The sequence below is a fragment of the Barbatula barbatula genome (genome assembly GCF_947034865.1).
Source record: "Barbatula barbatula genome assembly, chromosome: 4".
Lineage (NCBI taxonomy): Eukaryota > Metazoa > Chordata > Actinopteri > Cypriniformes > Nemacheilidae > Barbatula > Barbatula barbatula.
The window spans coordinates 10,829,443-10,845,675 of record NC_136768.1 but is presented as its reverse complement, the minus strand read 5'-3'; the positions used below and the strand labels follow the sequence as shown (position 1 = coordinate 10,845,675).

The window sequence follows — 16,233 nt, the reverse complement described above, 5'->3', positions numbered from 1 at the left end:
TACAAAAAAAGATCCACGTGAAGAAGCACGGTGCACTGAAATCTATATGACCCTAGGTTCGTGAATGTTGCGGACGAAAACAGGACAAATTGTAAATGATGCGTAAGCAGGACAATATAACATCGCAACATAGTCGACTAGAACGTGCAATCACTATGAAAAACTACAATAAATTCTACACGCGATTACCGCTATCCTTGGGAATTTGCTTTAAAGTCCTATCAACCTATCAGATTCAGACAGAGTGGTAGACATTGGTATTAATTCAGACAGTAAGGGGCCGTTTACACAAGACCGTTTTCAAGTGAAAGCGCAAAACAATTTATGCGAATTGGCTGTCCGTTACCACGGAAACGGCGTTTTAGGGGACTGATAACGCAAACTTTTGAAAACGGGTTTCAAAGTGCAAGTTTTTGAAAACCACAGCGTTCTCATTTCCGTGTAAACCCCGAAGTACGCAAGAATAAGAAAACGACATTGTGCGCATGCGTATTAGGTGTGGGAGTGTGGTATGCGCGTGTACACCCAAACACAACGGAGAAGAAGAAAAAAATACAACAATGGCGGATTACATGGGAATTTTTGTTCTGGGTTTGTTAACACTTCTCCAGCAAAGTGTCGATTTACTACACCAGTGCTAGAACCACCAGCGGAGACAAATTATTTATATACAGCAAAATCTTAACACTCATTCATGGCAACGAAGGGTTTTTAAACGGCACTTTTGGATCAGACGCGGGAGGACGAGCAGATGAAAGGAAAACTTTCGAATGTCCAAACTTTTCGCCATCTTGTTTGTTTGTTTGTATATGTGCGCACCCTTGTCTTCACTATGAATGAGGAGAAATGCAGCGCTATGTAATGTATGGTCTCTTTAGCAACGGAAGTCCGCCTTTCAATAAACCGTCAATCAATCAATCGACTACTGGCGTGTGCGTAATAAACTGTTTTAGTCATTTTTGCGGATCTGTGTAAATACGGATTGTTTTGATAACGTTGTCGTGTGTACGTGAAACTTTTCAAAAGCGTTTTTCATCGTGTAAACGTGGCCTAAGTCACAGACGAAAAATGCTGGTTTGTTTTAAAAAAAGCTACAGCCGATGAGTTAAATAAATCCAGAAAATGTTCATAGTTGACCCAACGAAAGCTAAAACCAACCACCCAGATGAAGGAGAAATGTATTTATAATAAATAATGACAGGCAGGATAGAGCCAGATGGGTGACTTTGTAGAGTCCTATAACTGTATGAAAGAATAACACTCAATGTCTGAATTTCTTTCTATATTGTATCAATCCTGAACGTGTATCTGCTGTCCCTGAGCATCAGATGTTCTGAGGTATATCTTTCAGTCTGTAAAGTCTGTTACTCATATTCACACATACTGTTCGATGAACTCACAAGACTGCACAGTGAAAAAAAAAGCCTGCACAAAAAATCTTTCCCCTAGCTTTTCCTAATTGATTCAAGTAGTTTACCTAACTCGACAACAAAATCACTTTACTTGACAAGACCCTTACTGTAAGTCCACACAACTTAAAATATTAAGTTTTAATATTATTCCTATTTTACGTTATTTCGATGTCATATGCAGTACATCATTCTTAGTGTTGAACTCTACTTACAAGACCAAAACATCGGTTAACCATAAACCGTAATGCATGCTGGGAACTTTCAAACCCAACTGTTTTCGCCCATTTGGGAAAACATGGACATTAACAGAAGACAAAACGTATTCATTCGACACTCCTATTGAAGAAAATGTTTCTCCTTTTTAAAGGAACCTTTTGACATTTGGAAGTTGTAGTTTTTCACAGTTTGCTCGACTAAAGTTTCAACAAGACTGACGAAATCTCCTCGTATAATACAGCTGTCCCAAAAGAGACCATTATAAACACCATTCTTAGTTTTATCATCCAGTAAAGTCAACATTAATCTTAAGCACAAATACATGCACTTGAACTCTTGTGCAAATAAAACCATCTGATTTTATTTCAGGATTGTAGTGTCCTGTCTGTGAGAATGTGTTGTGGCTCTTTCTCTCTCATTAGTCACAGTAGATACGGCTTTGATGAAGCTGCTCTAATTGGACTCTGCTTAAGATTCAGTGGGTAACAAGGAGCCACTTTGATCAATGAGGCGTGTTGTAGTTTGTGTCGTCTTTTCTCTAAATGAGAAAAATCATTATGCCATTAAAGACTGATTGCATGCCAACAGCCATCTCTGGCTTAAGGAAATTACAAAGCAAATGGCTTAAAACCTGTCAGACTGAAGAACTTTAAGTGCAACAGTGTTTTCGAATGCTTTTAAGTTTGAGTTTTTAGATGCATTCAAGAGATCACTTGAGTTTCTTTTAAGTTGTATGTCTTAAATAGAAATTTACCGGTCTTAAACTTGAAGAACTAGGCAAAAAATGGCAATTGTCAACAAACGATTTTTTGAAAAATATGTGTTTAAATCTTTCAAATGCAAGGAAGGAGGTTCTAAAAGAAAAGGGATCCATTTAACTATATAAACTATTCCGCACAAATGTTATATTCATGACAGATGCCGTGTTGATGCTTTTGTGTTGAAGCACAAAATTTTTTTTAGAAAATATAATTCAATCCGTTTAAAAGGGAAAAAACGTGATTACAGCAATAAACAAGTTATTACACATTCCAATAAATAATATAACACACAGACGAATTGGTTTAGAAACATCTTCCTTCAAAATGAAGCTTTGTAAAAATATGCAGCCTTGGACCAGACCCAACATGATCTGTGCCTTGCTTGCTCGCACGATTTGCTTCCATTCCTCTGTTCTAATTTCTCTTTTTTCTTTTTCGCATGACAGCATGTCCCTGTTCAGAGACCTGAGGGGCTGCAACTGCTCCCACACTCCACACACAGATGGTGCCTTTACATAACAGCGACGTTCATTACGTCCACATCGTTTCTCAGATAAGACCGGACTTCCCACTGAAACCATCTCAACCCTGAATTCATCTGCATCGCCTGCTCATTTTCTGTAACTTAAGAGTTTATCTTCACAAGCTGCGTCCATGAAGAGAGACTTTAACAGTTATCAGGTGACATTCGGGCTCAGAGAGAAATGAAGGTGGTAAAAGTCATTGGCCTCATTAAAGCATTTGACCTGTTAGTAAAGATTCAGTGAAACAATCCTTCAGGACATAAATCAATACAACGTCCGTAATGAAAAACACTCATTAGAAGAACAAGAGATTGTTCAGAGGTTTAAGAAGATGCCAATGCTGCTCTGATCACATGATATAATGCAGTCTGTCAGAGAGTTATTGATCATCCTTTAACCTGCACAGCATCACCAGTCATTACGCACGAGTCTATTGAGCAAACACAAATGCTGACAACAGCACTGGTGCACTGTTTTCATTTACCTTGAATTATAAAATTACAACAAAACCGGAATGGGTGAAATTTCATTTGCGTGCCAGAAGGTCTTAACCTCACAGGCAAACAAAGCAACACTTTTAAAACTGTGTTTAAAGAACACTTGGATTACACGTGCACATATGCAAACATGTTCGCAAGGAAAGCGAGCAGGCGGTAAGCAGAGCGACAGACAGAAGCCCAGAGAGATTGATGGCTATATTTAAATGAACACATCAAACTGACAGTAAACCAATGGAGCGAGACACATAGACAGTCTGATGTAAGCCGGTTCGGCACGGCCACACACACGCACTTAACAAACAAAAACCTACATACAGTACCCACACATGTCAATACACATGCAGCACTTTAACTTCGCACGTATGGTGTGTGACACCAAGACCAAACAATAACTAAAATGACTTTAGGATCAATAAGACTTGCTAGCGAAGTTGCTTACGCAAGACAATGTTTTTATATTTTGACCACCTTACCTAGTTTAGGAAGGGAATATTTGACTTTGAAGTAATCCTGGTAGAACTGCAGAAGTCTCTTGGTGATGTGCAGAGCGTAGTCTCCCGATCCGCTCTCGATGGCGTCAGGTCTGGCGTACAGCCGAATCTACAACAGGGGAATAGCTGTAAATAAAGCGCTGTAAAATGAGGGCAACGGTTCAGCTTCGGGCTCATCCCCAACATAAATTCTTCCATTAATAACTGTTTTGATTTGAAAAAATTCTGTTTAGGGAGTTTACAACGAATTTCGCCACTGTCCTTGTACTTTTCTTCAGCTCTCATCCAGATTGCAAGGCAGTAAAAACATTACTGTCACATACAAAGCACAAGAGTATGAGCCTGGGGGTATAAATCCCCTAAATCCCTGGAAGTAAAACGCTGCTTAGAGAAACACATTTTTTTACTTATAAAGTCTACAAAGTCTTTGTAGGCAGACCTACCATACGCTCTGACTGTTAAACAATGAGATTCTGTGCAATTTGGTCGCTTTCCAAAAGCAACCCGTTTTTGTGTAGCCTACGGTCATTTAAAAAATGTATATAAATCAAATAATTTAAAGAACGTTAAATTGTCCTAAATACAAAATATGGTAATTTATCAGGTTTTCAATTTCTTGTGATTATAAAAAAGGGATTTTTCTTTAGTTCACTCTTAAAAAGTGTTTTAATCCCTACAGAACATGCAAACGTTATTAAAAAATTCTTGTGACATTTGAACCGGAGCGTCTGGGCTTGTGTTGAGGAAACCTGGGCTTGACAGATAAAGCCGCGATTCGAAGCTTGCGGTTAACGTAGAAATCATGTGACCACTTTACAAACGAAGCTTCACTTTTCACTTCATTGCTTCGTGTGTCAGACTGTTCAAAACCCCAGATCTTTTTTTTATTTGCCTTCTTCACATTCAAGTCCCACATTATACTAAAAAAGACCGCAAAGATAGTATTGTGTGTACATGATAAATGCGTGTGTGCGTGAATATTGTTCTGCACACCAGTATTGAATCATACTAACAATTACAATACTGTAATTTATTGCCATTGGTATATAATAATTTATTATATTGACGATTCTCACACACACTTGGTACTTTATTTGTGCACATAACATTAAAAGAATCCAAATTTTATCTGGTGATTGCTTTGTTCGATGGAGATTATTCCCGAAGCGACCTGCTGTGTTTTTTATTGACCAATAGATTTTGTTTATTTGTTCAGTTTTCGAATCTTGAATCTTTTCTCGAAACAGTCAGAGGAAAGCCTGCACAGTAGGTGCAATTTGAGGCTTCATTTTCCCGTCACGTTTGGAATCTAAGTAACTGAGACAGAGCGGGAAATGTTGCTCAATTGGCTTGATGGATGTTGTTCATCAAGACTTAAAAAGGAATGCATTTTTTTCATTGTTGACGACATAAATTCAACCATAACACAATGACGAAAAATTCAAAGGATCTGTCCTTTAGCGTGAATCGGCGACATTTGAGACATTTAGTCATTTAGCAGACGCTTTTATCCAAAGGGACGTACAAAGAATTCAGGAAGCAATAAGCGATATGTCATACAAAACATATGCCTGCAAATCAAGTATTGTGTAAGTGTTTGTGTAAACCAAAGTATTTTCTAGTGCCTGTACTGAAAATATACCTAAAATAGTGATTCAACAAGTAGAAAACTACAGATTAGCATGGGGCAATTTAGAGATTAGCATTTTCACAAAGTCTCAGAGAGAAAAAAGATTGGAAAAAAGTCATAATCCTAAACTACTTACATGAACACACCGGCAACTAAGACCCAAAAAGTCATAAAAACAAGAGGACTAGACAAACACAAGACTCACTGTGGCAATGAGGCCAACAGGAAAGGCCTGAGAACAACAAATGCAGGGTTGCCAGATCCTGTGTTACAAAACCAGCCCATTTACCACTCAAAAACTTTCTCAATGGCACCATCCCAAACATGTGCAAATATACCAAATTATTTGCTAATACTACATGTAAAATAAATATTTTACATTCATCTTTTTAATGCTTTCAACTTTAAACTGCAGGAAAAAGCTTTAAACCAGCTCAATTCTAGAGAAACGCAATGGAGTTGGCAACACTGAATCAAAGAAAAAAGAAAACCAAGGAAAATGATAGACATTTCAAAAGACATGACATGTGAATAAAAATCGTTTGTATGTACTAAATGGTAACATTAAGCTTAATTGCTATTTGACCGTAGCAGTTAAAAATCAACTTTTTCACAAATAAACAATACATTAATCATTTCCATGAACTCCAAACCTGTAGCTCAATATGTTTTGGACCTTTGTCTTAGAAACAAATCCTTTCTTATCCAATAAAATGTCCTCACAAATACTGCATTACAGAATTAAATGGCATACAGTGTGACGTGTTGCTTTGTGGGAAACATATTCCTACACATACAATGATCTGCGGCATGGCCCAACTTATCAGTGAGTATCCATCTAGTACGAATGAATGGCCATGTTCATTCAGCCAAACAGAGTTACAGTGCAAAACAAACAGGAGGACAGACATTTTTCAGATGGTGCCAGCAATGCACATTGAATGATGTGTTGTTTACCTCACGTGATGCTGATGTATCGATCGACTCTACGCCTAATATAAAAATAAATGGAGGACACTGAGGGGTGTTGAAATGCTTAAATCAAATCAATAGGACTTTAAAGCACCCTGTAATTAGACAAAGCGCTCAAGCTTCATTATTAAGTCATTCTACAGGCGGTTCAATCTGATGCTGCTGCTATCTGCTTCATTTGTTTGTGTTTGGTTGTTTGTTTGGTTTTGTTGAAGGCAGCTTGACAGAGGACTTAAACGGGGTTAATTGTATTTTAAAACTCTCTGCGAGAGTCTGCTCAGAATTTAACACACTAACAAGACTCCTGTTGCAAACGTGTGAAGTTCTCTGAATCTTTAGTAAAGCCGCGCAAAAGAAGAGGAGAACATAGCAAATTGTATTTCAAAGTGAAGAAAATTTATTTTTTTCACACAAGTTCATGGAATATAAATATAACTGTGAATTTATTTTCTCATTGTAACAAAGTTGTCAGTCGGAATAGCCAAGTTATATTCTAAGCTGTGCTTTTCAGCATGGCTAATTTGAGATTTATACTATGAGGTTTTAGATGTATTTGTACTCTACTGCATAAGCCATCATTTTGTTCATTAAAAGCAAATAAACATCTTTTTGATCAGGCTAGGAATTCTATGAATATATAATGAGCATATTTAGTATGGTGGAGAATATTGATTGGGATATTACAAGACCATTTGGCATTTTTAATGATATAAACGATAAGCGACTAGAGCTTGAGCGTGCGCAAAATTCAGATTGGAATCTGCTCATTAATGTCAATCTATTATAAGACAACCAGTTAAAATGACCACAGGGAATTGGCAGAAAGCTAGTATTTGTTTATGTGAGAAGAAAACATGAGTATGTTGGTGCTTTAGGGCCAAATTTGTAGTAGGTAATATATAATGCACTAGAGAGGGAACATTGATCAATACGGGTATGGCAAAGTCCACATTCACCAAAACAGAGCTGTGTGATGATAAAGATTCAGCATTAGTCACACGCAGTCTGACTAAACCCTGTAGCCGAAGCCAGCTGAAACAAATGATCCAAACTCAGACTTTAAAATCATTTTTAGCAGTGTGGACACCCTCTTTTGAAATGTGAAATGTTTCAGATTTTGTAAAACAAACCCTTCCAGAGTTTGCAGAATATATAGTCATATTTGAAATACATTTGCTAAAACTAAAGTAATAGAAGAACATAAAAGTCCTTGTGAACCTGAAGTTGCGAGTTTTTACTTCCGTACTTTTACGCATTTCCGAGTGAAATCGAATTTTGAATGAGAAAAATAGTGGGCGTGGCATTTGCCTTTCTCTGCGATTTGATAAGATGTACTCGACTGTAGACTGAGAGTTGGAGGGGAGGAGTTAACGGATGCTCGGCCCGTGACATCTAACACACGATGTATAGTCATCACAGGGAGGAAGTGCATTTTCAGATTTAAACGAAAGATTATGAGGGCAAAGGATTTTAATAAAGAGAACGACCCACATTGATAAACTATTTCCAACAAACGCTGCAATATTTGAAATAAATAGGCATTGTCATTTTTTTATCTCACTGGGACTTTAAAATGCTAACATTGAAGTGAATCCACAAACTTAGAGACAAGTCAAACGATTTGGTGAGGGATTACTAACAAATATAATACACTAAATAAGGTGGTCTCTAAGCCATTTACGTTCTCAGCTAAGTAAACTGAATGCAAATTATGTACTAATCAAGAAACAACAACATGTGGAGAATTAGGCCATACAGGTGTTTCTCAATTTTTTGTAAAATAGCTGCTTCCTAAAACTGTGTGAATTACACAATGTCACATTGAAACTCTGCATGAGGGCAGAAGACTCTATTGTTGATATTAATTTTCCCTGCCCAGGTGGCAAAAAGGAAAGGCGGTGAAAGTCATTACTGAAAATTCCCTTTTCTGATGAAAGATTATAACCACAATCTCCTACGGTTCACTGATGAATAGCGCACAATAAGTCCAGGAACATTCATTTTGATTAGGATCAATTTGGATTTTATGTTGGCATTACTAGACGTGCTTTCGAAAAAACTGAATTCATAATGCCAGAAACCGTAAGACAAATCACAACATTTATGAAACTACTGATGTCTGACAGAATTTGTTGTTGAGTTCACATTTTGCTGACGCGAAATACTGACAAACATCTTTCGAATCCTTCTCAACCAGCTATTTAACCGCAGGGACTGAAGAGATGTTTTATGCATGTGTTTGGTAGAAAAGTGTTTCACCATAAAACCAGAGTAATAACTTCAGTAACTCTTCTCTCCACAGTTCCTCTGCCACAATCACTCGCTACACACAGCCAATCACACCCAATAATCTTTATGATAGATGGCGTTGAGGAGACTACCCTGCCGCTTTAATGTGATTGATGGAGGAGGCTGGCGAGCGGCTAACCTCTACAACCCACGGTGTGGGTAAACGCTCTAGATAGAAGAAACACTCCAGTCAGCATGGAGGAGGTGATTAGATATAAAGGAGTGAGATTCATTACACTAATATGAGGAGGAGGCCGGTCAAGGTCGCACAGTAGGAGCCAATGATGAAGCATCACGAAGTGTCTAATATGGCAAAAGGATGAGTTTGTCAATGCTTTCGAGCATACTGGATATTACATTATTACATGTGCAGTTTTGAATGCATATCCATTTAAAATGTATACTTTTTACCAGTTTAGTAAATATACAGCGACTCACCACAACTCCATTATCTGCTACGGCTTCTCTGTAGGTGAAGTTGCACACCGCCCAGGCCAGGTAGTACGTGGACATACGGGGCGTCCTGGAGAAATGGTTGGTCACCCATCCGTCCTCATCAGATGTGGACGTCTCCACTGGCATGTTGGACAGCGACTGATACGAGCTCTCGTGTCTCAGACTCACTCTGAATGTGGCTTTATAAATGGGCTCGTCGAAACACGGGAAGGCCTTTCTGGCGTGAGTGGGAGAGAACTGCGTCACAGCCAGAAACCTGCAGAATCATCAAAGAGGATGAAAGAAAAAGAAAGAAAGAAAGAAAGAAAGAAAGAGAGAGAGAGAGAGAGAGAGAGATATAAATAAAGACAGGGATGCGACATTAAAGTCATCTAGGTCTTTAAAAACCAAAAACAGTAAAATACTTCTCGACAAATTAGACAAGATGATATCAAACAAAGAAATACCAAACTGCTGTTACATCATCAACCAGTTTTGTAGTATTGTGTACATGTAGTCACACATAAGACTACAGGTGATACGATCTCCGTCTTTCTGCCCCCAACGAATACCACACTGAATATATGAATATGATGTGTGCGCTAGGCATAACATGTCATAATTTAGTTGCCCGTGAATAAACTTTTTTTGATATTAGATAGAAAGTCAGATTGCAGAAAGACTTGAGAGATTTTGGAGGGAAGAGAGTAAGCCATTGGCTTTGAAGAGATTACTGTTTGCAGAATCAGTAATAGCAATGCTGTTCAACATCACAAGTTCATTTCCAGGAAGCTGCATTAATGCAAATCAAAGCTCAACTTAAATCTCAGAGGGGGATTCTGCCTCCACTACCCACAGCATGAAAACTCTCTCTCTTCATAATTCTTTTTGAAACCCAGTTTACCACTGACAGAGACCGTCTTAAATATTGTTACACTATTTAAAGGTCTTAGTTAAGCTGCAAGCAGAAGAGGTTAGTGACTCATCAGAAATGAACTGTTTGTGTTAAAAAACGATCGATAAGGGGTGGGAGGATATCAGAGAGAAAATCCCTGCGGTGATACACATGGAGGTGTTTCAGTTTGTTAGGGATGCTGTGTGCTGCTGTTTTAGGGCTGTACGTGCGTTAGAAGACCATTATAAAAGAGTTGCAGGGAAGTGTAAAAAAATTGTAATATATTAATAAATATGAAAAAAACATATTCAACTTGGCATAAAGAGAACTGAGCACATCAGTAAAACAGACATTAGTTAAGTGTTGATCACAAATATAAGAGCTGCCATACATTACACTAAACACGATCATCTTCATAACCTGTGGAGAGCTACTTCAGTGACATCTGCTTAACAGGCTGAAGATAAGCTTACTCTGCCATTCTAGATAGATATGATAATAAACAGATCCTAAAATCTATACACACAAACAGCACTGTCAATGTACTGCTGTAATCATTCAATTTTGGCAGAAACTTCTATACAGAAATATGCGTATAAGTTTAAAGAGGACATATAGCAATACTTTATCAAGAAGACAGAAAGAGTCCAAGACTGCTGTACCTTCTTTCGCCATACAGCATGTATGAACTGCGGAAAAATCCCAAGAGTTCATTTTCAATCTGCGCTTCAAACGTGATGTTGATCTTATATGTTCTGAGGGGCTTCATCTCTCTGTGCAGCGCGATCACATACACCTGGTTGGGTTGGTGGTAAAAGCGTCGGTGGATCCTCATGACGCCTGTTTTCTTACTGTCTGAATACACCAGCACTTTATTCACCTCCAGTCTGTCTGTGTGCAACACGATGAACTTAGTGGAGTTAACGCATTCAAACTCAATGTTCACCTCACCGGAGAACGTGAAGTTATCCATGTACACGGACAGTCTGAGGTCGTAGTGGCGAGGGCGCAGGGTGGCCGGTAAGCGCAGATGTCTCCAGGGCTGCTGGCCATCCTCTGATACTCTATGACTGATGCTTCTGTCCCGGGACTGACTCGACTTGTTACTGGAGCCGTTACCGGCCAGAGTCCCGCTGCTCTCCGCGGCGCATCTCTCGAAGCTGACGCTGAGCGCGATGGCGATGACAGTGACGATGATGAGGGTGAGGATGGAGATGGCGAAGCCCAGCACCAGTCTCTTGTGCACCGTGATGTGCTGTTCGGTAGTCCGGGGTCGGACCACCACGCTGTCGGCCCACTGATCGGACAAAGCCCGTCCGTTCCTCATGTTCATGTCCTCAAACCCCATCGGCACGAACGTTCACTGCATTAAAACGAGTTTAAGATTAAAAAGATTGCCTTTAAAAGAATAATCGTTATCTTTTAACAGGATTTCTATTTTCTCACGCCACGTCGAAACTCCAGAGGATGAACGCGGACTTATTTAATGTCGATAAATCATCATGCAAGTTTTACAGTTTAAGTGTAAAATTATATAAAAGACACCAAGTATTCAAAATCGAAATGTGTGCGCAATGCTGTCGACAAACTGTGGTTAGGACACAATATGTATAATGTAAATTTATGCAAATCAAAACTTGATTCGCAATCTGAAATCGTGCGTACAGTCAGATGCAGGAGCTCATACAGTAAAATGGAAATCCTACCGCACATCCCCGCAAATCCACGACTTCTCCTCCGACATGAGTCTGATGTGTATTACGTTCCGGCACAACTGCTTCATGATAAATCAGAAGTGCTGTGAATTTTTGTTCTTCTGTTTCCCTGTCGCCATCCTCATCGCTGTTTCTCTGTATAATGCGTCCTCTCACTCGCCCAGTGGTACGCTCTCTCTCTCCATCTCTCTCTCTCTCTCTCTCTCTCTCTCTCTCTCTCTCTCTCTCTCGTGCTCATACAGATATGCAGTCCACTAATTCCATCTATATGTCCCCCGCTTGTTCAATTGAGCTGCCTCTAATTAAATAGTGAAACAAACATAGTCGGTAATATCCTCCCTCACAAATCAAAAGTGTGAAATCTACCAAACAATGAAACCAAGACAACTATATTCAATAGAAAATGGGACATGACTTGAAGACATGTACCTGTCGAGTGTAATAAATGAGCTGTGCCACTACTTTCAACACGGTGATTATTATTACATGGCACAACCAAAGCAATCCAGTGGATGTCTAATGACTAATCTGTACTGAGATCCTTTATTGTTGGAAGCCAAAGAGCCCACCTCGTTTTGTATACATGCAGTCGTCTAGGGGTCATCAGTACAAGGAAGGAATTTAGTGTTGTGAAATAATATCATTCATAAAGTGCTGCAACTACAAATTGAAGGTTGCTGTCCATGGTGCTGAAACAAAGAACATAATTTCATCATTAATATCATTTCAATATAAAAAAATTTGGCTGCAGTAGACAACTTCCATATTTTCTTATAGTTTTTACTATTCAGTTTAGTTTTTCTTAAACCATTCAAACGGCTCCTGTCACCTTAACCCTGGACATTTCACATCTCTTCAAAACACACTTTATATTCAGTCTATTTTAAAAAGATAGACCTTTTGAAATTACATTACGGCTTCAAATAATACCTTCAAATAATACCTTCAATTTGCTGATGATGGCATGGCTGGTTTAACAGCAGTAAACATTCTATCAACAGACCATTGATAGAAATGTGAGAGAGAAGGCGAAGTGTAGAAATGATGTGGGACGATGTGAAAAGGATAAAGGTGCTTCTAGTTGAACTGTTTTTATTACAAATATGAAACTCTGAACTTTAGTAGGCAGGAAATGCATTTGGTTTTCCGTCCTATTAATATCCACATCACCCTTTCACTCCTGTGGAGTTTAAAGCTATGCTTATACAATAATGGGGCAAAACGGCAATGCCCTGGAGTCATTGTGAAATCTTTGAATCAAGTAAATGGAGGCATTTAATTTAAAAATAAAATATTGCCATGTGACTCCTGTTGAGGTACAAAAATAAAGTAAACATAGAACACAAGATCGGCTTTGAGGGAGTTCAAAAAGTTTAATTGAATAAAAAATTGGCAATACGTCCTTGAGGGCAGCTGTGACTGCCACCACAAAAGAGACTTGTTTCTGCCTAGAGCTAAAAGAGGGAGAGTAAACATTTCGTATTTAATTGGGTACTTCAAGCAGAGCAGAAACACATCCCCCCCTACAGTCCAAAAAGAGTATTGCACAAATTATTTATGAAATTTAGAAAGGATCACGTGACTTTTGGCTGAATAATAGAAGATGAGTGAAGTAAAGTGCAGTAGGATAACATTTTTGTAAGTGTGTAAGAAATGACACATTTAACCTTTAAGGATTTCTAGAAGAATAAAGGACTATACAAAATGTAACTATTAAGGTGAAAAGTCAACTTATGCATCTACCAATCAAACTTTTAATTCAGCAGTAAAATAATCATGCAATTCAGGGACATTTCTGGAGATCATATGACCGAATCTCAGCCATGAATTGATATATAATGACACCTTCTCATGTGTTATTGCTTTAATACACAACAATAAGGTCACATGTTCAAATTAGATTGGTCTTACCTCACTGCCACTCTAATTTCACTCAACATATTCATGTTTGCCAACTGGGTTCCTTAGTTGAGTCTATGAACAGTTCAGCGTAAAAATGAATCTATATATAGATACATGTAGACTTTCCCAAGTGTCCTCATTCAGTAGCAGTATTGACTGAGGGTAGAATTCTCGAGTTTCTCATGCAGACTTGAGAAGTTCAGACAGCTTTCTCCGCTGTCCTCACCACTCAGTGCCTTGCATCCTGGGTGGTGGGTACTTCTAAACCAGGCAGTTATGCTTAATGTGTCTACACAGTCTGAGGATAGACAGTCCTTAGCACCCTGTGAGAGAACTTGAAACCTTGTCAGGCAAAACATATGCTTTGGAGGGATGCTGAAACAGCCACCAAGCTGTTTGTGTGATTTTGTAGAGAGGTCTCTTGTGAGCTAAACCACCAAGTATTTGAAGCTGCTCAATCGTCACTTGACTGTGGTCATTTTGGCAACTTCAGGTTCGCACCTGCATTGCTCCACAGTCATAATCCATATGAGGGACGCTTTAATCCAAAGTCATCAATAATAATAATAAACATTACCTTGCTAACATTCAGGGAGAAGAAGACTTCCACTTCCTCTAGTTAGTAGTTAGTACTTGTTGGAGACCACTCAAGCCACAGAGTCATGGGTGTAGTTAGTAGGAGAAAAGCAGCGGGCCTAATACACAGCCCTGGGTAGATCCAGTGTTGAAAGTGCATAGATTTGTCCAGTAAAGAAGTCCAGGGGCAGATGGAAGAGTAATAGGAATAGTCCAGGGAGTTATATTACAAAAGATTTGAATTTACTATCGGTACATGTATTTATGCGCCATGCACTTTAAACCATGCGCTTGGATCGTGAAAATAGGGCCTTTATCTATGATCCCAGATCATGATTGAAATGTTATGAACCATTCCCATTTCTGATTCTGTTACCTATTGACGTTTACATAATTCATAAAACAATAATAACATTATACACAATTTTTTATATTACAAGCAAAATGCAACATCAGAGGTGAAAAGTGCTTTATGACTGGGACACTAAATTCACGCCAGAGTTGCTCCTCAGACACTCTGCCCTTCTTTCACAGTAACTCAAACACGTTTCCTCGTGACAGTCTGATGATCGAGCTTCTGTTCAGTAGACTTCCTCTCACCATCGTGACAAACAGTCTTGATTTTCCTGAATCAAACAACAGTTAGCAGGATGACAGGATGAATAATGATTGTTCAGCCTCCAGTGGCTTCGAGTTCTTCTGTGTATTTCAGCCATATTCACACCGATATAGAATACGGTTTCAAAGCAAAGGCTTTTATGGGATGGTTATTTATATAGTCCCACTGAGTTTCATATGTGGGAATTCATCAGTGAAGCTGATGCCATTTCCTTGGATGAAAGTGTCCATCACCATTTACAGTATACTGTACGAAACTTTGGGAAGATCATACTGTACATGGTGAATTGTAACTTGCTCTCTGAAGATGGTGCTTGTACTCTTAGTAAATAAGCAAAAAAGGTGTATGTTATAGAAAAGGGGATTTCAATTTAATAAACAAACTGAACCATAAACAGATATGAGATTACATGAAATGCTAAATAATAAAAAAATCTGGAAAGATTTGCCACAACATTAAAGGAGTTTAGTTTTACTAAACTTAGAGACACTGCAAACAGGGATAATCTATAAACTGTTTGGGCAGAGGGTTTTCCTGTCACGCTCTTCGTAAATTAATTACCATGATTTTCTCCTCTGGTTGTCAAGGCGACAGCAGGTTTACGCATTCAACTGTGTTTGTGCTGCTGACAGTGTGTAATTAAATCCAAGCAGTTGCTATTAGTAATACATTGTTATCATAAGCATGTATTTGCTCCCTGCGGTTTACCAGACTGCTAGAGAGGGTACTGTCAACCTGATACCAAGTTCTTGGAGATCAAAAGTTTTTTTTGAAGTCATTTAGTTAAACTGTTTCTAACAGAAACAATCATTAGAGTTTATCAAAGTAAAAGCATATGCAATAGCAAGCTGTCAAAGTAATGTTCATGTAGGTTACAGTTTCCCAGACAGAAAAAGAAAATGAGAGAATGTGAAATAATGAGTGAATGAGTGAAAAAACTACAGTACATGTTCATGTAGCTACATTGAAGTAAAACATTGATGCAAATTTAAACTATGAAGGCAATTTGTTTTTTCAAAAGGAATCATTTCTGTCTGTCTTCCACTATTTTATCTTCACGTTCTCTCTTTCATTTGTTGTCAGTGCATTTGTATCATAAGGACTACAGTAAACTATGTGAAATGTGTGAGATTTAAGATAAAGATCTGAATTGATCTTTCTGCCAGCATATGGCAATGGTTCCTTTTCTGGATTATTTAGAAATGCACAACAGTCTGGTGAACATGCAGGGCCAAAGTGTTTGTGGCTCAGTTTAAGGCATCTAAGACAAAAACTTGTAAGACATCGGCAGCTAAG

General features: G+C 38.5%; 1 protein-coding gene across 2 annotated transcripts in view; it reads right to left on the bottom strand.

The window, feature by feature from the left end:
- LOC306892831 (thyrotropin-releasing hormone-degrading ectoenzyme-like) overlaps positions 1-12,010 on the bottom strand; it is an 83,834-nt gene extending 71,824 nt beyond the window's left edge. Inside the window, exons 1-4 of one of the 2 annotated variants that reach the window (XM_079454147.1) lie at positions 11,832-12,010; positions 10,788-11,488; positions 9,234-9,507; positions 3,887-4,013 (exon numbers count right to left, since the gene is read on the bottom strand). In XM_079454147.1, the coding sequence (XP_079310273.1) occupies positions 3,887-4,013; positions 9,234-9,507; positions 10,788-11,473 (1,087 nt within the window). In that variant the 5' untranslated portion in view covers positions 11,474-11,488; positions 11,832-12,010. The remainder of the gene's footprint in view (positions 1-3,886; positions 4,014-9,233; positions 9,508-10,787; positions 11,489-11,831) is intronic. The other variant, XM_079454148.1, reaches the window with a different exon arrangement.
- Between the last annotated feature and the right edge of the window lie 4,223 nt (positions 12,011-16,233).